Source organism: Pollachius pollachius, assembly GCF_949987615.1.
Source record: "Pollachius pollachius genome assembly, chromosome: 8".
In the NCBI taxonomy this organism is placed as follows: Eukaryota; Metazoa; Chordata; class Actinopteri; order Gadiformes; family Gadidae; genus Pollachius; species Pollachius pollachius.
This window is the reverse complement of record NC_136941.1, coordinates 4,681,842-4,704,505: the sequence shown is the minus strand read 5'-3', so window position 1 is coordinate 4,704,505 and position 22,664 is coordinate 4,681,842. Positions and strand designations below refer to the sequence as shown.

General features: G+C 47.9%; 2 protein-coding genes across 2 annotated transcripts; both read right to left on the bottom strand.

The window, feature by feature from the left end:
• Positions 1-205: 205 nt before the first annotated feature.
• otud5a (OTU deubiquitinase 5a) lies at positions 206-10,860 on the bottom strand. Its single transcript, XM_079742223.1, has 9 exons — positions 10,060-10,860; positions 7,607-7,700; positions 7,340-7,404; positions 7,049-7,205; positions 6,804-6,952; positions 6,447-6,632; positions 4,838-5,042; positions 4,645-4,716; positions 206-1,608 (listed from the first exon to the last, which is right to left on the bottom strand). The coding sequence occupies exons 1-9, from the start codon at positions 10,633-10,635 to the stop codon at positions 1,475-1,477; spliced, it is 1,638 nt and encodes a 545-aa protein (XP_079598349.1). The 5' UTR covers positions 10,636-10,860; the 3' UTR covers positions 206-1,474.
• Positions 10,861-14,835: 3,975 nt separating this feature from the next.
• Positions 14,836-21,000, bottom strand: LOC307079288 (leucine-rich repeat neuronal protein 1; the record flags this gene model as incomplete). The annotated part of the gene is made up of 12 exons (XM_079741519.1): positions 14,836-15,330; positions 15,638-15,799; positions 15,967-16,124; positions 16,244-16,358; positions 17,034-17,460; positions 17,937-18,059; positions 18,273-18,395; positions 18,641-18,883; positions 19,390-19,574; positions 19,762-19,863; positions 20,324-20,466; positions 20,898-21,000. The coding sequence occupies 12 exons, from the start codon at positions 20,998-21,000 to the stop codon at positions 14,836-14,838; spliced, it is 2,379 nt and encodes a 792-aa protein (XP_079597645.1).
• Between the last annotated feature and the right edge of the window lie 1,664 nt (positions 21,001-22,664).

The following is a 22,664-nucleotide window of genomic DNA, read 5'->3' as shown; positions in this document are numbered from 1 at the left end:
TAATAGTGACAGTAGTACTAATAGTGATATAACTAAAAATAGTGATAGTATAACAACTAATAGTGATATAACTATTAACAGTGATAGTATAACAAATAATGGTGATATAACTACTAATAGTGATAGAACTACTAACAGTGACAGTACTAGTGCGTATCCAGTCTTCGCATCAGAACAGAACAAAACTAAAAGGCTTAACTGGTTTTCAAGAAACGTCGTCCTCTTTTTATTCCAAGAAAAAAAAGTATTTTCATCCCAAACAGGAAAATAAAATAAAACAAACTTATATTATTATTAATAATAACAATGATCAATTATTAAGAGGATAAGTATGACAAATCATTCTATTGTCTTCTCTATGATGTGATTGGTCATGGTCAATAGACATGCAGCTAAATAAGACCCATGATGATGAGGATGGGGAAGATGAAGAGAAAGTTGTGTTCCTGTATGCGTGATCTTGGGGGGAGGGGGGTCTTGCCGTTGATAGGTAATGGTAAACACACACAACCAGATACAGTTAGACACACACCTGTCTAACCAGGTAGACACACACCTGTCTAACCAGGTAGACACACACCTGTCTAACCAGCTAGTCTGGCTGGCCTTGCTGCAAAATGTGTCTAGTTTAAAGGGTTTTCTCTGCTAGCTATGGGTATACTACCCGATCAATAACGGCCCACAAAAGATATGAAAGGAAATACTGTTGAAGTTTCAGACTCCATCACAACACATACAATTATTGGACCATTTCTGTAGTGTTTGTATTACTTTGGGATAGCAAATACCCGTAGTCTCGTGCCATATATATATAAGGTATAAGCCAGTTGGCAATAAAACTAGCACATCCAAGACTATTTGCTTCAGCGAGCTCGGTTATGTAATACTTTAGTACTCAGACATCGATATTCTTCTAGCTTTGGCAACTCAGAAAACAGGGTGATGGTGTTCATCATCTTGCTAGCCTTAATCAGCTAGCTAGCGACATCAGTTAGTTAGCCCACATTAGGTAGAGTTAACTAGCCCACATCATCAAGCTAGCTGACCCAGCCGCCCTCAGATAGCCAGCGGTGTGTGCTAGTGTAAGCGTGTCCTGGCTGTGGCGTGCGTAACATTTAACTGCCATCCAATCGGTAAGAAAAAAATCGGCGGTAAGACCCTCCCCCGTCGTAGAGGTTGAGCTGAACAGAGGGGGGGGCGAAGTCTTATCAGTCTGAGCCCCTATTGGCTCGGAGAAGTGTCAGTAAAGAATGGATGAACCGTGATGTTGCGTTCCAAACAACATGTTTATTATTCACCATGTCCCTGTCTCTCTCGCTGTGTGTGTGTGTGTGTGTGTGTGTGTGTGTGTGTGTGTGTGTGTGTGTGTGTGTGTGTGTGTGTGTGTGTGTGTGTGTGTGTGTGTGTGTGTTGAGGTCAGAGGTCGTGGCTGCTCGTCATGGTGTGTGGTTGACGTGTGCGTTGTGTGAGTCTATCAGCTGCTGTCGGGGGAGGCGTCTCTCTCGCGGTGCAGCGTGCTCCCCTGCGGCAGCATGGTGTCCAGGTACTCCTGCTGGGACACGGCCAGCACAGAGGCCAGGATCTCATCATCCTCCCAGTCCGTCAGCCCTGCACACAGTGAAGTACACGTTAATACACACGCAGTACAGGTTACAGTACACATCATGCACACGGTACACTTTAGAGTACACGTTTACACACACGGTACACTTTAGAGTACACGTATATACACACGGTACACTTTAGAGTACACGTTTATACACACGGTACACTTTAGAGTACACGTATATACACACGGTACACTTTAGAGTACACGTTTACACACACAGTACACGTTAGAGTACACGCATAACTTGATATACGTTATAGTGAACGGTAAAAGAAAAAAAAAACACAGTACACAGTTAATACACACACACGACATGTCGCAGTAGACGTTAAGACACGTTACAATACCGTTAATACACTCAATACACGTTAGAGGACACGTTAATACGTGAGTACATGTTAATACACACAGTTCACATTATAGTACACGTTACTACACGTGTATTAACGTTACTACATGTTACTACACGTTACTACACGTGTATTAACGTGTACTGCTCGTGTATTAACATGTTCTATAACGTGTAATGTCTGTATTAAGTTAATACACAAGGTACACTTTAATACACAGTACATGTTACAGGACACATCAGAGTACACGTTAGTACACATAAATACACATTTAAATACATGTTGATACAGATTATAGACACAGTACATGTTAAGGTACAGGTCAATACAAACAGTAGCCTTTTAGGTATACCTTAATACACACAGTACACGTTTAAATACACATTATAAACACAGTAGACATTAGTGTACACTCTAATACACATCACATACATTCATGTTACATGAATGTATGTACTGTGTGTTAATACACACAGTACGGTTTCAAATACACATCATAAACACACGTTATACACCCCACAGTACATGTTTAAATACCAATTATACACACAGTCCAATGCATACATTGAAATACACCGACACTAAGAAACAATAACACACACACACACACACACACACACACACACACACACACACACACACACACACACACACACACACACACACACTAGAACATTAGAATACATAAATAAACAATAACACACAAACAGAATACAAACATTACAATAAACGCAGAACCAATAACACACACAAAAATCACATTAGAACACACACATTATTACACATAGAAACAATACCCCCACACGCATCCAATTAGAACACACACACACACACGCACACACACACACAGCAACAATAACCAACACACAAATCCAATTAGAACACACACACACACACACAGCAACAATAACCAACACACAAATCCAATTAGAATACACACATTACAATACACACACACACACATCACATTAGAACACACACATTATTACACACAGAAACAATATAACACACAGCTCACATTAGAATACACACAGTACACGTTAAAGTAAACCTAAATGCACAACACACGTTCACATCACGTTAATACACCAGTGTTTCCCCCACGTTCACACAGCAGCGGCGGGCCGCCGCTGCTGAATTTTCTCCGCCGCTGCAATAAAAATCCTTCTCCTAATTTTTTTTTTTTTTTTTGTTTTTACGTAGCTCCTTTTTGAAAATGTACAGCGCGTAACGTCAATTGCGCAGCACGCGGCACATCGTCACGTAACCAACATCAAAGAAGAAAAATACACAGCGAGTGTGGCAGTTGTTGGCAGTAGGCTACCCTACACGGTTACAAAGTTACATTGATTCTAGCAGTAGCGAGTGAAGCGGAAGATCGAAGAAAGAAGGAAAGAGTGAGCCAGACAGAGAGAGAGAGAGACAGAGAGAGAGAGAGAGAAAGTAAGTTGCTAAAATGTGTCGCTACATGACCACCAGTGTTAAAAACCCTCTGAGCCCAATCATTTTATTGTATCTATAAACCGCAACCTCCGTGCCGTTTTTCCTCTAGTATTGTGTGTGTGTGTGTAGGCCTATGTGTGTGTGTGCGTGTTGTCGCTCTTTTTGGGATAGCAACCATGTTTAGTGTTTAAGCATTAGGCAAAAATCTGTAACTAAATTGTGCAAATTATATTTGCGTTGTGGCATTTTTTGTTTAAATATTACTTTACAAAAATATAAAAATCTGTAAATGAAGACACAAAAGCCAAGTTACAACACCAATAATCCCATCTACAGTAATACACAGGACTGTTTGAATAGGATTTAAGTGCATATTCTCCTCTCAAAGTGCACCAGATTCATGCATTCCAATGTAAAGGGTACAAACAAATTTTGGCCGGGGGGGCATGCTCCCTGACCCCCTAGAGGGTTCAGGGACCACACCACCGCTGCTGAAAAAAATCCTGCGGGAAACACTGTACACATTTGACAACCAGTACACGTTAAAGTACACCTTAATACACATAATACGTTCAAATCCACATTATAAACACAGTTAACGTAGTTTACCCCACTTTACATTTTTAATACAAATTATACACGCAGTCCAATGGTGCTGTGTGTATAATTAATAATCTGATACGAGTTGCATATCAGAATACACACACACACACACACACACACACGATAATACACCCACATCACATTAGACCACACACATTATTACACACAGAAACAATAACCCAGACACACATCAAATTAGAATACACAGATCACATTTCCACACACACACACACACACAAACACACACAATATAACACAAACACCCCACATTAGAATACACACGTTATAACGCACAGAAACAATAACTCACACAGATCACATTACAGAACACACATTTAAACACATGGATCACATTAGAACACACACATTACAACACACACTACATGAGGGGACGTTGTGTAGAGGACCCCCACGCCCGGCAGAGTGTTCTGAAGGTGTTCCTCCACCTGCTCCTCCCAGCAGCCCTTGGGCCGCACACCTCAACCACTTCTTTGAACTAAAAAAAATGTGTGTGTGTGTGTGTGTATGCTCTGTCTGTGTTAGCGTGCACGCACGTGTGTTTGCAGGCGTGTTTGTGAGCGTCCAAGAGCGTGTGCGTCCGTGTTTGTGAGGGTGCGTGTGTGAGCGTGTGCGTCTTACCAAACGCTGTGGGAGACATCTCCTGCATGATGGCCCTGTACTCCAGGTGGTGACGGCTGGGGTTACTAGGACCTGAGACAGGGAGACGCACAGGGTGAGAGACAGGTGGGTGCACAGACAGGTCAGACCGACAGGTAACAGTCAGGGTTGTGTCTCGTGTGTGTGTGTGTGTGTGTGTGTGTCTCTCTCTCACCTGGTGCACAGGGAGAGGGGGGCTTGTTGAGGCTGAGGCCCGCCCCCGTTGGGGAGGGTGGTTTGTTGGTGGTTGACGGGGCGGTTGCTAGGTCAGAGTGGGAGGGGTCAGAGTCCCGTTGCCTCGGTGACCGGGCGCTCCAGTCGTCCAACCCGCTGGACGCCGCCGCCGTCGCTGAACTACAGGTAGCACTAGCCTTACGGGGCTACACACACACACACACACACACACACACAAACATCTATGAATATATATAAACGCATAAATATACACATGTATGACCTAGGGTTGTGATGATTTTTCCGCTTCTTCCTGCTTTTTGTTGTTATTGCAAAATGGATCCCGAAGGAGGGTGTTGTCAAACAGGTGGTCAAACAGGATTGGGCGATTGCCTACAGCAATGATAACTTTCTCCTCCATATTTAAATCCCCCGCTGCCGGCCGGCTTTTTGACATATCCACGTGTTGTGGATATGTCAAAAAGTATCCTGGGTTGTATCACAAAGGCGATTTCTTTGGACAGAGTCCAAGTAGCATAACAGTAATGTATTCGCACAACCGGGGTCTGATTGGCCGACGGATCCGTCGCTCCCTGAAAAAGTTTAACAATTCAAAAAAAAAACAGCCAAGATGATTCTGAGGGAAGAAAACTACCCCCCCTGATAGGTTGGGAATGGTCTATGTTCAAAATCAAAGATCCTTAAAGGCTCTTTAATTTAAACCATGAAAAAACTTTTGCACTTAAATGCAATGTGGCACTTTTTTCTTTGTATTAAAAAAGGATTGTTTTTGTTTTAAATATCCGAAAGAGCAAAGAAATAAAATTATGAAATTATAAGTTGTATAAGTTGTTTTTTGTGAGTTGATGTGAATGTAAGAGGTTGTGTTAAATGTGCATATGATAGCGTCTCATATCGATCGCTTGCCCCTGAAACAAATCGAAATCGTATCGCTGCAGACTTTTGATATCGAAAAAAAATCGTATTGTTGTCCAAATAATCGAATTAATATAGTATCGTGATGAAACCAGAGATTTACACCCCTAATATGACCAGTGACAGGCTACAGGTAGATACCAGGTGGTAGGGACCAGTGACACGCTACAGGTAGATACCAGGTGGTACAGACCAGTGACACGCTATAGGTAGATACCAGGTGGTACAGACCAGTGACAGGCTACAGGTAGATACCAGGTGGTAGGGACCAGTGACACGCTACAGGTAGATACCAGGTGGTAGGGACCAGTGACAGGCTACAGGTAGAGACCAGGTGGTAGGGACCAGTGACAGGCTACAGGTACAGACCAGGTGGTGGGGACCAGGTGGTAGGGACCAGGTGGTAGGGACCGGGTGGTGGGGACCAGTTGGTAGGGACCGGGTGGTGGGGACCGGGTGGTAGGGACCGGGTGGTGGGGACCGGGTGGTAGGGACCAGGTGGTGGGGACCAGGTGGTAGGGACCGGTTGGTAGGGACCGGTTGGTAGGGACCAGGTGGTGGGGACCAGGTGGTGGGGACCAGGTGCTAGGGACCAGGTGCTAGGGACCAGGTGGTAGGGACCAGGTTCTAGGGACCAGGTGCTAGGGACCAGGTGCTAGGGACCAGGGGCTCACCTGGCGGGCCTGCTTCTCCTGGTCCTGGAGCCACTGCAGGTAGGACTCGCGGGCCACCTGCTCCTCGATGGCCTCGTTGGTGGCCTCCCAGTCCGTCGCCCGCTTCTTGTCCTCCAGCATCTGCTGCTCGATCCACGACTCCTCCGACGTCTTGATGGCCGACTTCATGAGGGACGTGTCTGCATACTGAACACACAGGACCTCATCAGACCGCTGTGTGTGTGTGTGTGTGTGTGTGTGTGTGTGTGTGTGTGTGTGTGTGTGTGTGTGTGTGTGTGTGTGTGTGTGTGTGTGTGTGTGTGTGTGTGTGTGTGTGTGTGTGTGTGTGTGTGTGTGTGTGTGTGTGTGTGTGTGTACCCCGGGTTTGAAGGCAGGCAGGCCCAGCCCCACCCCTATCGTGGCCTTGTTGGGGTTCACCACGGAGTTGTAGTGGATGTTTCTGTGGTAGCTCACTCTGATTGGCTCGTCCTTGTTCTGGTGGATACCATGGAACGTGTTGATTGGTTCTGGAGCAGGAAGTTAAAATGGTCCATTAAAAGGCAGGTAGACTAGAGAGAGAGACAGACAGACAGACCGACAGGCAGACAAACAGGCAGACAGACCTGTGCCGTCCTGGTAAACCTCTACTGGCCGGTTGTACATCTCAGCCATGGCTTGCATCTCGATGTGGTTGCCATGGCAGTTGTTTTTCCTCTTCCTGTTGATGTAGGAGGTGAAGTCCTCTGTCACGTAGTTAGAGAAGTAATCAGCATTCTTCATCTGTAGGAGCACAAACAACACATCCGTCATCTCCTCGCACCTCCTCGGTCGCACCTCCTATTCCTCCGTCACACCTCCTCCACCTCCTCCATCCCACCTCCTCCTCCTCATAACCATCAGACAGGGAGACTCACCAGGTAGTCCATACAGTGTTTACGAACCACTTCGTGCATATCCTGATCCCCATACACCTGGTCAGCTGGTAGACAGGTAGACACACAGACAGGTAGACAGGAAGAAACACAGACAGGTAGACAGGAAGATAAACAGACAGGTAGACAGGAAGATACACAGACAGGTAGACAGGAAGATAAACAGACAGGTAGTTAATAAACAGGAACAATACTACCTGGCAGATACAGGGTGTGTGTGTGTGTGTATGTGTGTGCGTGTGTACTCACCTACTGCTCTGAACAAACAGGCACCATCTTCCTTCATCTTTTTAATGACAAAACCCTTCTTCTCTCCGAGGGTCTTCTCAAACCAGTGTTCCTGCTACACAAACACATATACAGTTATAGTTAATCAGTGATCAGCTGATCAACTTGAAAGACGGCAAGTGCGGGAGCCAATCACTAGACTCAAAAAACGAGTGTGCACAAGACGTGCGGCCATTGGGTCAGTTCCTGAGACGTGAAGTGAACCTGCTTTAACGTGATTCGTCTGGACTCACAATAAGGCGGGCTCACCTCCCCCTAGGAGAGCTTGTTGTCCTGTTAGGATCATGACAACCAGCCTCCTCTAACAGGCTTCATGCTCCTTGGGCTTAGGTTGAGGGTTTGTGCTCAAAGTAGTCAAGCTAGAGTTGTGGTTCTGCACACATCCCCAAGTCAATTGAACTACTCAAGAATCTTTAATTTGACAGGAAATGGCTGCTTTCTGCTTCCTGTGAGACAAACCGGCCATCCCGCTGCTCTGAGGGGAGACGTACATTGAGGTTATGTAGAGCCATCTCCATGTCTCTAATGCTGTACGTTAGGGTGATGAAGAGCCAACCTCTATGTCCCTAACACTGTACGTTAGGTTTAGGAGTCTAACGATGTACGTTAGGTAGTGCTGGGTCAAAATATCGATTCATCAATGCACTGCAATTAATTTGTTCTCGATTCAGAATTTTTTTGAAATCGATTATTTCCAGAAAAAAAGAAAAAAGAAGAAGCATACATTGTAATCTAGAAGCGAGTATGCCTAAATGTACATGCCCTTTTACATTTGTCCATGTTATGACTATTAATTTTATGCTACAAGTTTAGCTCAGGAACAATAGTATACAATGGTGTATTCCCTTTTTGCTAGTTAAAGCACAATTAAATGGTTAATTCATTTTGAAATGGTTAATTCTAAATAATATTTAGGTATTTTTGTCATCTGCACGTATTATTGAATCGATATCGAAGCAATTGGATCAATATTTAAACGAAATTGAATCGAATCAAGACCTTAAGAATCAAATTGAATTGTGAGGTACCTGGCAATACCCTTACCCCCTAGGTTAAGGAGAGCCATCCTCTTTGTCTCTAACACTGTATGTTAGGGTTAAGGAGAGCCATCCTCTATGTCTCTAATGCTGTAGATTAGGGTGAAGGGTCTCTAACGCTGTACGTCAGGGTGATGTAGAGCCATCTTCATGTCTCTTAAGTCTACATTAGGGTTAAGGAGAGCCAAACAACGCAGCCACAGCACATTCATGTCAACCAAGTTCCTTCAAGGTGAAGCAAGGCTTTGTTAAAGCTAGACTTCCTCCCAGCGCGGTCCGCTGTGAGCTGGTGAAAGGAGCCGAAGACGGCGCTCCTTTCATGGGCAAGGTCGTCAAAGAGAGGCGTGTGTTATGCAGATCAAGGATAGGCTTCCTTTGCTGGTTATATATGTTGTTTGATATTAGTAGTCTTGGCTCAATATAGTCGTTGTGATACATGATACAAAACTCTCGAAATAAATCCCAATGAAACAAAAATATTAGCATATCCCATGTAGCCTACAGCGAACGTACATTTGAAGTGTCTCCACACTTCAAATGTAGTGATGACCAATGAGCTGTCAAATACACACTCACTGACTCCTTCTCATTCACTAGTTGTGTTACATTTAAACACTTGTTGAAACGCTCAGAAACTAAACCAAAGTAAACTCTGTGTGGTTCACTCTTAACTAGTCCTAACTAAACTCCATGCCTCAACATGACACCTAACCTAACCATCTCCAACCCAACAGCTAAACTCACCATCCCTTATCATCACTCACCATCCCTCAACTAACCATCTCTTACCTTACACCTAAACTACCCATCGCTTACCTTACACTTAAACTACCCATCGCTTACCTTACACCTAAACTAACCATCTCTTACCTTACACCTAAACTAACCATGTCTAACCATACACCTAAACTAACCATCAACATAAGTGCTAGTGTAGTTTTATTTATATTGTTTGTAAAGTTAACTACTAAGTAAATTATTATGCTAGTCGCAGTGGTAATTGATGTCAAATATAAACATTGACTCCTTCGTTATGCCTCCATCATTCTGTCTCTCCTCTCTCATCCCTTCATCATTCTGTCTCTCCTCTCTCATCCCTATCATTCCCTAGTCTTTTATCTAAAATTTAGTATTCATAAAGTTAGTTTATATATATATATATATATTAATGTAGTGTGAAATAAGCATTTATCACTAATAAGTATTAATGTTCTTGTAATTAAAATTATATTAATTATGGGAGTTATATACAACATCACCCAGACATGTTCCCTGGTAATTGTAACATAATACTCTGTATTTAATACAATCTATCTAACCATCGCTGCTCTCTGACCCCCATGCATAGCCCTCCACTAGTGGTAAATCAGCCCGTACCTGCTCCACCGTTGCCGGGTCAACCGACTGCAGCCGAGCGGCATTCTCATACTCGTCTTCGCTGTTGTTTCCACCGGCTCCTTCCTCCGTCTCTCCGCCTGACCCAATGCTTCCTTGGCCGGTCACCCCGGGCTGACCTCCCCCGGTGAGAGCGGCTACTCCGCCGGAACAAGTGCCTGCCTGTCGCCGCCGCTTGCTAAGCCCAGGCCCCGAGCAGCAGCTGCTGATCCCTCCTCCACAACCAGCCCCGGCCGACACCACCACTTCACCCCGGGAACCAGCCGCTATTCCGCCGCTGTTGTCTCTCCCTTCGCCCGGTCCTACGGGAGACCCCGAGCCGCCAGGCTGGGGAGAGGCCTGCTGCGGCCGAGAACTAGCCTCGATGCTACGCCTGTCCTCCCTGGCGGAGGCCGGGGCGGGCTGGTAGGACCACGGGGGCGGAGAAGCTCTGGGCCGGGCTCCGGTCCGGGGGTGCGGATGCTGGTGTGGGTCGGAACCGCTCCGGCGGTCGCTGTCGTCGGCGTGATCCGAGACCCCGACGGCGGAGCCGGGCTTCTTCTTCGGGAGGATCGTCATGGTGGTGTGGGGGGGGGGGTCAAAGAGGTGACGAGTCCTCCCTTTCTGGAGCTAAATCGTCGGCTTCTCCGCCTCCGAGCCACGCGGTCTTGTGAACTGATCGACCGTAGACCGTTAGGCGACGGAAAACCCCGTTGAACGCCACTAATTGATCGGTTTTCGAGGTGAACGGAGAACAAAAACAACCGGAGCCGTCCCGCAAAACATCAACACCGTCTGACGTCACTTCCCGGTTCCAGCGCCGCGTTTCACGTCGGGCCGTCAGTCGTTCTGCCTAGCAACCATCCTCCTGCTAAGCAACCAGACATGAAGAACAAAGGATTATTATTATTATTGTTTATATATTGTTTTTATTGTATAAACTATTACTGTTATTAAGGATTCTTATCGTTATCAAACAACTACAAAGACAACATTATAGGCTATATTTAAACGTAAAGCCTACAAGTACACGATACTTTTCACTCTAACTAGTGCATCATGCATCCAGACTTAACGGCTACTGCTCATGTTAACCGCTATGTATAACAATGATGATAATACCTAAACCCCAGAATCACAACAGGGATCTACAGAATCCCTTATTATAACTAAGTATAATAACTAGGACTAAGAATACTTAAATATAACTAATAATAATCGCTAATTATAACTAGGAATGCGAGCAGCCACGGTGGTATTCAAAGCGACCGGCCCTCATGACACTCACGACCCTTCACAGTCCCTCATGACCCCTCACTGTGACCTCATGACCCCTCACAGACCCCCATGACCCCTCACTGTGACGTCATCACCCCTCACAGACCCTCATGACCCCTCACTGTGACCTCATGACCCCTCACAGTCCTCATGAGCCCTCACTGTGACCTCATCACGCCTCACAGCCCTCATGACCCCTCACTGTGGCGTCATGTGATGAGACATAATTGATTAGATATCGTTACAAAACGCTCCACCCAACTTAAGGGAGGTGTCCTCTATATGCATGACAGGCTTCCAGTTCCTGCAACCTTCTGAGGCAGACTTGTGATTGACTTTTTGCCTAAGTGCTTTGAGTAGCATTTATTTAAATGGCCACTGCAACGTCATTGTTGTTATTGAGACAAAACTTTGCACTTTTGAAGGGGGTATATGATATAATATATCATACGAACATATTAAATTATATTCAATACTAGCTTTGATAAATACTATGAAGATATGATATATTATATGAAGATATATATACTCCGAACAACGATATATAACTAGGACTAAGAATACTTAAATATAACTAATAATAATCGCTAATTATAACTAGGAATGCAAGCAGCCACGGAGGTATTCAAAGCGACCGGCCCTCATGACACTCACGACCCTTCACAGACCCTCATGACCCCTCACTGTGACCTCATGACCCCTCACAGACCCTCATGACCCCTCACTGTGACCTCATGACCCCTCACAGACCCCCATGACCCCTCACTGTGACGTCATCACCCCTCACAGACCCTCATGACCCCTCACTGTGACCTCATGACCGCTCACTGTGACCTCATCACCCCTCACTGTGACCTCATGACCCCTCACAGTCCTCATGACCCCTCACTGTGACCTCATGACCCCTCACAGACCCTCATGACCCCTCACTGTGACCTCATGACCCTTCACAGTCCTCATGAGCCCTCACTGTGACCTCATCACGCCTCACAGCCCTCATGACCCCTCACTGTGGCGTCATGTGATGAGACATAATTGATTAGATATCGTTACAAAACGCTCCACCCAACTTAAGGGAGGTGTCCTCTATATGCATGACAGGCTTCCAGTTCCTGCAACCTTCTGAGGCAGACTTTTTGACTTGACCTTTTGCCTAAGTGCTTTGAGTAGCATTTATTTAAATGGCCACTGCAACGTCATTGTTGTTATTGAGACAAAACTTTGCACTTTTGAAGGGGGTATATGATATAATATATCATATGAACATATTAAATTATATTCAATACTAGCTTTGATAAATACTATGAAGATATGATATATTATATGAAGATATATATACTCCGAACAACGATATATAATAGGAACATGTAATATATTATTTGAACATATATGATGTATAAAATGAACTATAGTATCATAAAGATTATGAATATGATATATAATAAGAACATATGATGTATATACGAACGTTTGATATAAAATATGAACATATATGAAATAAAATATGATATTGATAGGTATGATATGAGCAGCCATTCTCAAGATTCGTGTCTATTGTTTTTTATTATATCAAGGTGTTCAATGCTCAGTGTCTGTGGTGCATATGGATAACATCTATATTTATGACACACCCTCACATTTCAGTTACAACTGGTGTTTGGATAATCAGGACAACAGTAGAGTTCAAATATAAAGCAGTTTACATTTGTACAAAATACCCTGCAGGTTGGATCGAGATGAGGCAGCGGTCCTCCCCCGTCCCGCCACTAGGGGGCGGAAGTTGGCCCGATAATGTTCCGATGAATTCACAGCGTTCGCATAGCGAGAAGAAAGTGGTAGACCTAGATCTCACCAAGGTCCGCATGTCGAGAAGAGTAAGGAGTGACAGTTTAGTGGTGAGATCTTCATCTCATTCCAGAGTGACAGCAGGCATCAAAACGCCGTGTGTGTGTGTGTGTGTGTGTGTGTGTGTGTGTGTGTGTGTGTGTGTGTGTGTGTGTGTGTGTGTGTGTGTGTGTGTGTGTGTGTGTGTGTGACATCCGTCGTACAGTGTTTAAAAAAAGTAGCTAATGCTTACAGCTCTGCCTAACAAGAGACGGTTGCTTATACTAACAACTCTGGCTAACCGTAACCCTAGCTTATGCAAACAGCTCTAGCTAAATCCTTTCAGTACAGTATTCCAGTGGTTGGCAGCTCTAGCACACATTTCCAATCATAAAACATGTATTAAAAGAGCAAAGGAATTTGGATGACAATAAAATATAGTTGTAAAATTCCCCAATTACACGTGGGATGGGGCTGAGGGCTGATGGTGGACAATCGTACAGTCAATCATGTAACCTTACGGCTAGGGCAATGTAGGTTCAACTATAGTAGGGTAATGCCAGGTACAGTCGACTAGGACAATGCAGGGTCAAGTAGGTTAAAGTAAATGTGGTAAAGTAGCATAGGGCAAGCTATGCTAGGGTAAGGTAGGCTAGGGTAAAGTAGGGTCCTGTAATGTGATAAAGTAGGCTAGGGTAATGTGATAAAGTAGGCTAGGGTAAAATAGGCTAGGGTAATGTGGTAAAGTAGGCTAGGGTAATGGGGTTAAGTAGGCTAGGGTAAAGTAGGCTTGGGTAAAGCAGGCTTAGGTATAGTAGGGTATGGTAATGGGGTTAAGTTAGCTCGGGGTAAAGTAGGGTTTAGTCCAACACATTAGTGCAAAGGCATGCAGAATAACTGGCTGTGTAAATTAACTACAACCTTGAACACAGAACAACCAGTTGGAGTTTGAGTAGTGAGTGGTCTCTGGTTGGACCAGAAAACAATGTTTACGATGCAGAAAGGTGTGTCAGGGCAACACTGTTCTCTGGGACTCTGAGAGCAGAGGTGGAGTTTAGTGAACTTGACATCCAGAGGTGGAGTTTAGTGAACTGAACATCCAGAGGTGGAGTTTAGTGAACTGAACATCCAGAGGTGGAGTTTAGTGAGCTAGACATCCAGAGTGGGAGTTTAGTGAACTAGACATCCAGAGGTGGAGTTTAGTGAACTGAACATCCAGAGGTGGAGTTTAGTGAACTTGACATCCAGAGGTGGAGTTTAGTGAACTGAACATCCAGAGGTGTTGAGTACCGCCACCCGGTTCAGCTCATGTAAACATCATGGGAGAAGCAGAACAGCAGTAGTACTGTAGGAGTAGTACTGCAATAGTACTACAATACTGCAGTAGTGCTGTAGTTCTACAGCAGTAGTACTGGCATCACCAGGGCATTACCACGGCAACGCCACGGCATCACCATGGGATGACCAGGGCATTACCACGGCAACGCCACAGCATCACCATGGGATGACCAGGGCATTACCACGGCAACGCCACAGCATCCCCATGGGATGGTCATGGCAGCATCATGCATAGCGATATGTGTCTCTTGTCTCTGTGTGTGTCTCCTGTCTGTGTGTCTCCTGTCTGTCTGTGTGTCTCCTGTCTGCGTGTCTCCCTGTCTGTCTGCTCCTGCCGGTCTACCAGAGGTAGGTCTTGGACGTGTCTATGGGCGCCCCTCCCTGCTCCTCCTCGCGCTCCTTCTCCTTGTCGGCGTCGGCGTCCCAGAGCGTGATGAGGGGGGGGTAGAGCTCCTTCAGCGGGATGGAGGAGGAGGACGAGGAGCTGTGGAGGTAGGTCTTCAGGGAGCAGCTCTTGGAGTGGAGGCGGCGGGCCATGACGCCTCCCAGCAGGAGCATTAGGAGCAGGGCGAACAGGGAGCCCGTCACCGCCGCCATGGCAACGCTGTTGCCCGGGGAGACCACCAGCGCCACGGCCAGCCCCGCCTCCCGGGTGGTGACGTTGACGCAGGCGGTGTGGAGCGGGGGAGGGGGGGAGGAGGGGGAGGGAGGGGACAGAGGGGAGGGGGAGGGGGGAGGGAGGAGAGGGGCGGTGGAGGAGACGCCCAGACACACGTGGTAGTCGGTGGCGGGGAGCAGGTGGGTCAGGTTGTACTCCTGGACGTCCACCGGCACCTGGAGCGAGAGAGGATCCAGAGTATTGGTTATTGATCGATAGTATTGGTGATTGATGGTACCGTGGCCGTACAGCTGATCAACAGTATTGGTTATTGATTGGTTATCGATCAATATAATTGGTTATTGATCAATGATATTGGTTATTGAAGGCACAGTGGCCATACAGCTGATCCATAGTATTGGTTATTGATGGGTTATTGATGGTACCGTAGCCCTGCAGCTGATCGATAGTATTGGTTATCGATTGTTTATTGACGGTACCGTAGCCCTGCAGCTGATCAATAGCATTGGTTATTGATGGTACCGTGGCCGTGTAGCTGATCTGAGAGCTGTCGATGTGCACGCTGGCGCTGGTCCAGCGTGGGGGGCGGGGCAACACCTCCTGGTGGGCGGAGCCTCCAGACCCAGCCGCTGGTTGGCTGGAAAACAACTTCCACTCCAAAAGAACAGAGTGGGATCGGACCACCTTCACGCACACACACACACACACACACACACACACACACACACACACACACACACACACACACACACACACACACACACACACACACACACACACACACGTTAATACCAGAACTACCTAGCCCTAACCTGACCAGTGCTAACTGGAGGAGCAGTAGAAGGACGTACCTTGGCCTGGAGGACCAGGGAGGCGACAGAGTGGGAGGAGTTGCCCCCCCAGGGTTCCTCCCCGCCGGGACCGGAGCCACGCCCCCTGGAGTCCACGAACACGGAGACACTCCTGGTGTCAGCCCCCTCCACGTTCCACGCTACACACGTATACAGGCCTGGGGGGGGGGAGAGAGAGACAGACACACACAGAGACAGAGACAGAGAGAAAGCAGGTTAATCGCTTGCTCAACAGTCATACCAGATCCATTATGGTAGCCATGACAACTGCAGGTACCAGCGTCTGATTGGTCGAGATGCTCCATCACCAGAGCTCCCGACGGGGACACACGGTGTCTCCTCCTCCTGATTGGTCCAGAGCTCTGCAGCGACGCCCCCGCCTCCGAGCTCACCTGACAGGACAGAAACAAATCAACCTACTAACCAGGACTAACCATCTCCACTAACTAGCTCACCTGACAGGCCAGACACACATCAACCTACTAACCAGGACCAACCATCTCCACTAACTAGCTCACCTGACAGGCCAGACAAACATCAACCGACTTACCAGGACTAACCATCTCCACTAACTAGCTCACCTGACAGGCCAGACACACATCAACCTACTAACCAGGACCAACCATCTCTACTTCTAACTAGCTCACCTGACAGGCCAGACACACATCAACCTACTAACCAGGACCAACCATCTCCACTAACTAGCTCACCTGACAGGCCAGACAAACATCAACCGACTTACCAGGACTAACCATCTCCACTAACTAGCTCACCTGACAGGCCAGACACACATCAACCTACTAACCAGGACCAACCATCTCTACTTCTAACTAGCTCACCTGACAGGCCAGACACACATCAACCTACTAACCAGGACCAACCATCTCTACTTCTAACTAGCTCACCTGACAGGCCAGACACACATCAACCTACTAACCAGGACCAACCATCTCTACTTCTAACTAGCTCACCTGACAGGCCAGACACACATCAACCTACTAACCAGGACCAACCATCTCTACTTCTAACTAGCTCACCTGACAGGCCCACTGCTTAGGGGTACACACCTTGTCTCCGGTGGGCGTGACCCAGTAGAACTGGGGGGCGGGGTCAGCACTGGCCCAGCAGGGCAGCGTGATTGGCTGTCCGGAGCTGAGGTTGAGGACGGGGGGGAAGGAGAGGGAGGAGACCTGCGGCAGGCAGCTGTTCCCGCTGGCCCCGCCCCCCACAGCGCCCCAGCCAATAGAGACCACTTCCTGGAGCTCGCGGCCGAGCAGCTGGGGGGGGGAGGAGCAGGTGGTGAGGGGCCCGTCCAGCAGCTTGACGGCTGATTGGTTGCCGAGGTGGGGGCCCCAGGCGGCTAGGCAGTCACAGCGCAGCGGGTTGGAGTGGAGGGACAGCTCCTCCAGACCAGGAAGGGACGTCAGCAGCTGATTGGACAGTAGGCTCAGCTGGTTGCTATGCAACAGCAGTGTCCGCAGGGAGGGAAGACCACTGGGGAGCAGAACACACACACACACACACACAGGTATAAGGTAGGGAGACAGGTAGAGTTACAGGAAGACAGGTAGAAGGTAGGGGACAGGTATAGATACAGGAAGACAGGCAGAAGGTCGGGAGACAGGTAGAGATACAGGAAGACAGGTAAAAGGTAAGGGACAGGTAGAGATACAGGAAGACATGTAGAAGGTAGGGAGACAGGTAGAGATGCAGAAAGATAGGTAGAAGGTAGGGAGACAGGTAGAGATACAGGAAGACAGGTAGAAGGTAAGGGACAGGTAGGGATACAGGAAGACATGTAGAAGGTAGGGAGACAGGTAGAGATGCCGAAAGATAGGTAGAGGGTAAGGAGACAGGTAGAGATAAGGAGACAGGTAAAATGTAGAGAGACCGGTAGAGCTACAGGTGAAAAGACAAACAGGAGGAGAGACAGAGAAGGTAGAGAGACAGACAGATAGAGAGACAGTCACCTGAAGGCGTGGGGGTCTACGGAGACCAGCCCTGGGTTGCTGTAGACCTCCAGCTTCACCATCTCTGGGAGGTTCTGGAAGGCGTCTCGCTCCACCGCCACCAGCTGGTCCATGTAGTTCAGACTGGAGCACAGGGAGACGTTACACCACCCGGACACCACCCTCATACCACCACCACACCACCACTACACCACCCTCACACCACCCAAAAACCACCACAACAACACCCTCACAGCACAACACCACCCTCACACCACCATCACACCACCCTAACCCCAGCCCAACACTACCCTCACACCACACCATACTCCCACAACCCTGGCCCGGAACGCCCACCTGAGCTCCTCGAGGTGGAGCAGGTCCTGGAAGTCCCCCGGTCCGACCCGGGAGATGGGGTTCCGGTTCAGGTCCAGGAACTTGAGGTTCTGCAGCATGCTGAGAGCCTCGCGGGGAACCCACCTAGAGACCAGCAGAACATCCAGAACGACAGCTCGGTTCATTGCTTCATTATGGAATGGTAATTGCGATATATCGTTTCACTTCTTATGACAAATGTACTTATTGTAACAAATGCACTTATTGTAAGTCGCTTTGGATAAAAGCGTCTGCTAAATGCCCTAAATGATGATGTAAATGTAAGATGTAATTGGTTAATTGGTTTCTTTTTTAATTGGTTGATTGGATAATTGGTAGGGCGGCTGTACCTGAGCTTGTTGTCGTAGAAGGACAGGCTCTCCAGGTAGTGGAGGCCCAGGAAGGCGGCGGGGGGGACCTCCTCCAGACCCATCCCGGCCAGGACCAGGCTGTGGAGCCGGGCCAGGGGCTGGAAGGTGCGCTCCTCCAGGCCCAGGATGGGGTTCTCCCCGATCATCAGGATCTCCAGGGAGGGCAGCGACTCGAACCAGCGCCGGTCAATGGCCACCAGGCGGTTGGAGTTCAGATGGAGCCTGTCGGTGTAGATCAAAGGGTGGTGTTGGGAGAGGTGGTGTCGATTAAAGGGATGTGGTGTAGATTAAAAGGATGTGTTGGAGAGGTGGTGTATATTAAAGGGAGATGATGGAGTGGTGGTGTATATTAAACGGAGATGATGGAGTGGTGGTGTAGAGGTGATGGAGAGGTAGTGTAGGTGTTGGAGACGTGGTGTAGAATAAAGGGAGGTGTTGGAGAGGTGGTGTAGAATAAAGGGAGGTGAGTTGGTGTAGATTAGGGGAGGTGATTGAGATGTGGTGTAGATTATAGGGATGTGATTGAGGTGGTGTAGATTAAAGAGATGTGATGGAGAGGTGGTGTAGATCAAAGGGATGTGATTGAGGTGGTGTGGATCAAAGGGATGTGATGAGCGGGGGTGTGGATCAAAGGGATGTGATGAGAGGGGGTGTGGATCAAAGGGATGTGATGAGCGGGGGTGTGGATCAAAGGGATGTGATGAGCGGGGGTGAGGGGGAGCAGAGACCTGAGCAGGCTGGTGAGGCCTGAGAAGGCGTGCTGGGAGATGGAGTTGAGGCGGTTGTGGTTGACGTAGAGCTCCTCCAGGCTGGAGAGTGTCCGCAGGCTGAAGTCCTCCAGGCCCTCCAGAAGGTTCTCCTCCAGGTACAGCGTGACCAGCTGCTCCAGGGACCCCAGACCCATGTCCTGCACCTACACACACACACACACACACACACACATGGACCCTAGACCCATGACCTACACACGCACACACACACACACACATGGACCCTAGACCCATGACCTACGCACGCACGCACGCACGCACGCACGCACGCACGCACACACGCACACACGCACACACATCAGAAAGAGAGAGAGACAGAGACAGACATACCTGTGTGAAGTGGTTCTGCGACAGGTCCAGTTCCGTCAGGTTGTTCAGATTCTGCAGCTCGGTACCGATCAGAGAGATGTTGTTACTCTGAAGAAGCAGCACCTGGAACACAAATAACCAATCATCAAACAGGTGTGTGTGTGTGTGTGTGTGTCTGTGTGTGTGTGTGTGTGTGTGTGTGTGTGTGTGTGTGTGTGTGTGTGTGTGTGTGTGTGTGTGTGCATGTGTTGGGTAGCGTACCTGTGTGTTGAGTGGTGTACCTGTGTGTGTGTGTGGTGTACCTGTGTGTGTGTGTGTGGTTTACCTGTGTGTTGGGTGGTGTACCTGTGTGTGTGTGTGGTGTACCTGTGTGTGTGTGTGGTTTACCTGTGTGTTGGGTGGTGTACCTGTGTGTGTGTGTGTGTGTACCTGTGTGTTGGGTGGTGTACCTGTGTGTGTGTGGTGTACCTGTGTGTTGGGTGGCGTAACTGTGTGCGTGTGGTTTACCTGTGTGTTGAGTGGTGTGCATGTGTGTGTGTGTGTGTGTGTGTGTGTGTGTACCTGTGTGTGTGTGTGCGTGTACCTGTGTGTTGGGTGAGATGGTTGGAGGGACGTGGTGGAGGCGGAGCTCATTGCAGTCCACGGTCCGGGCCTGGTGGTACACAGACTGGGGGGTGTACCAGGGCCGGGTCTCACACACGCACTGCGCTGGGCAGCCAGACCCCCCTGAGGACCCCCACACATCAGATCAGACCACCTCCTACACTAGACTAGACCACCTCCTACACTAGACTAGACCACCTCCTACACTAGACTAGACCACCTCCTACACTAGACTAGACCACCTCCTACACTAGACTAGACCACCTCCTACACTAGACTAGACCACCTCCTACACTAGACTAGACCACCTCCTACACTAGACCACCTCCTACACTAGACTAGACCACCTCCTACACTAGACTAGACCACCTCCTACACTAGACCACCTCCTACACTAGACTAGATGAGACTAGACTAGATGAGACTAGACTAGAGGAGACTAGATGACACTAGATTAGACCAGACCAGGGAGGACCAGTCTCAGTGGCCTCAGTCCGCAGCAGGTCAGTTCACCCGCTCTGAAGCGTTCCTCTGACCCTGAACCGGTTTATCACCTGATGATGTCACTCCCTCACCTGGGAGGAAGTCGTCTCCGCTGGCGCCCAGCGAGGACGTCAGGACGGAGAGGAGAGCGAGGGTGAGGACGTGCGATCCCATCGTGGAGCAGCAAGAGGAGGAGTCTGAGTAGAGAAGACCAGCTCTGAAAGGACAGGAAGAAGATAAACAGTAGACTAGATGTTTAGGTCAGGACCTCCAGATGATGGTGACCTGCCCAGTAGACTAGATGTTTAGAACAGGACCTCCAGATGCTGGTGACCTGTCCAGTAGACTAGATGTTTAGATCAGGACCTCCAGATGATGTTGACCTGTCCAGTAGACTAGGGTTGCATCCGAATAGTAAGTATATACTATTTCTGTGTAGTGTCTGATACTTGACCGTTAATGTAGTACGTTCTACAGCTATGCGTAGAACGCCTCCGAACGCTTCCGAACACCGCCGAAACGCCACCGGATGTTTGGAGATTACGTATTTCTCCTCTGTGCGCTGCACATCAGATGCCGGCAAAATTTTTAAAAAAAAAGTAATTTACCGATTTTTTTTTTTTTTTTTCAGACTCCGGCTGAATTGTGGGATAGCGCAGTGACCTACCGTTGTATACTGTGGCAGTAGTAAGCATTCGGAAACTTTTTGCCTACTACACAATGCGTACTGAGCATTCGGACGCCCTATATTTGTGACGTACTACAAAATGCCTACTATATAGCAGTCAAGTATGAGTATTCGTATGCAGCCCATATGTTTAGAGCAGGACCTCCAGATGACTGGACCTGTCCAGTAGACTAGATGTTTGGAGAATGCGGGGGAATTGAACTGAGTGGGGGGACTGGCCCCTCCTTTTCCCATCTCCAGCCTGCGACTGGTTGCAATATTTATGACATCTCCATTATTTAACGAGCTGCCTGACGCTCGTTAACTCCTCAAAGCCCCGCAGGAGCATCTGTGATTGGAGGAGAACACACACACACACACACACACACACACACACACACACACACACACACACACACACACACACACACACACAAACTCGCCTTAAGGACCTGTCTCTGTACTGTCTACCCCCTACCTGCTCCTTAATGACCTGTCTCTGTACTGTCAAACCCTTACCTGCTCCTTAATGACCCGTCTCTGTACTGTCTAACCCCTACCTGCTCCTTAATGATCTGTCTCTGTACTGTCTCACCCCTACCTGCTCCTAAATGAACTGTCTCTGTACTGTCTAACCCCTACCTGCTCTTTAAGGACCTGTTTCTGAAGTCAATATATATGTATCAAAGTAAGAGCCTAGACGTGCAGTTCTGCAGATCACACACAAACACACACACACACACACGCGCACACACACACACACACACACACACACACACACACACACACACACACACACACACACACACACACACACACTAAGCTGTAACCGATGAATAAGCGTTAAATACCTACACACCTAATCCAGACACACACACACACACACACACACACACCTGATGCAAGTGCACAAAAAAAACACTATACACACTCACACACACACACACACATACACACACACACACACACACACACACACACACACACACACACACACACCTGATACACAAGCCGTCCTACCGTCCGAGTCGCACGAGGTTCAGCGCGTCTTCCCGCTCTCGGAGGCAGAAGTCATGTAGAGGTCGAGTCCTCTCAGATCATCTTCCTCGGATATGATGTGATGTTGTTTATATTCCTCATCTTCTCCCCGCGCCAACCTCACCTTGTATCC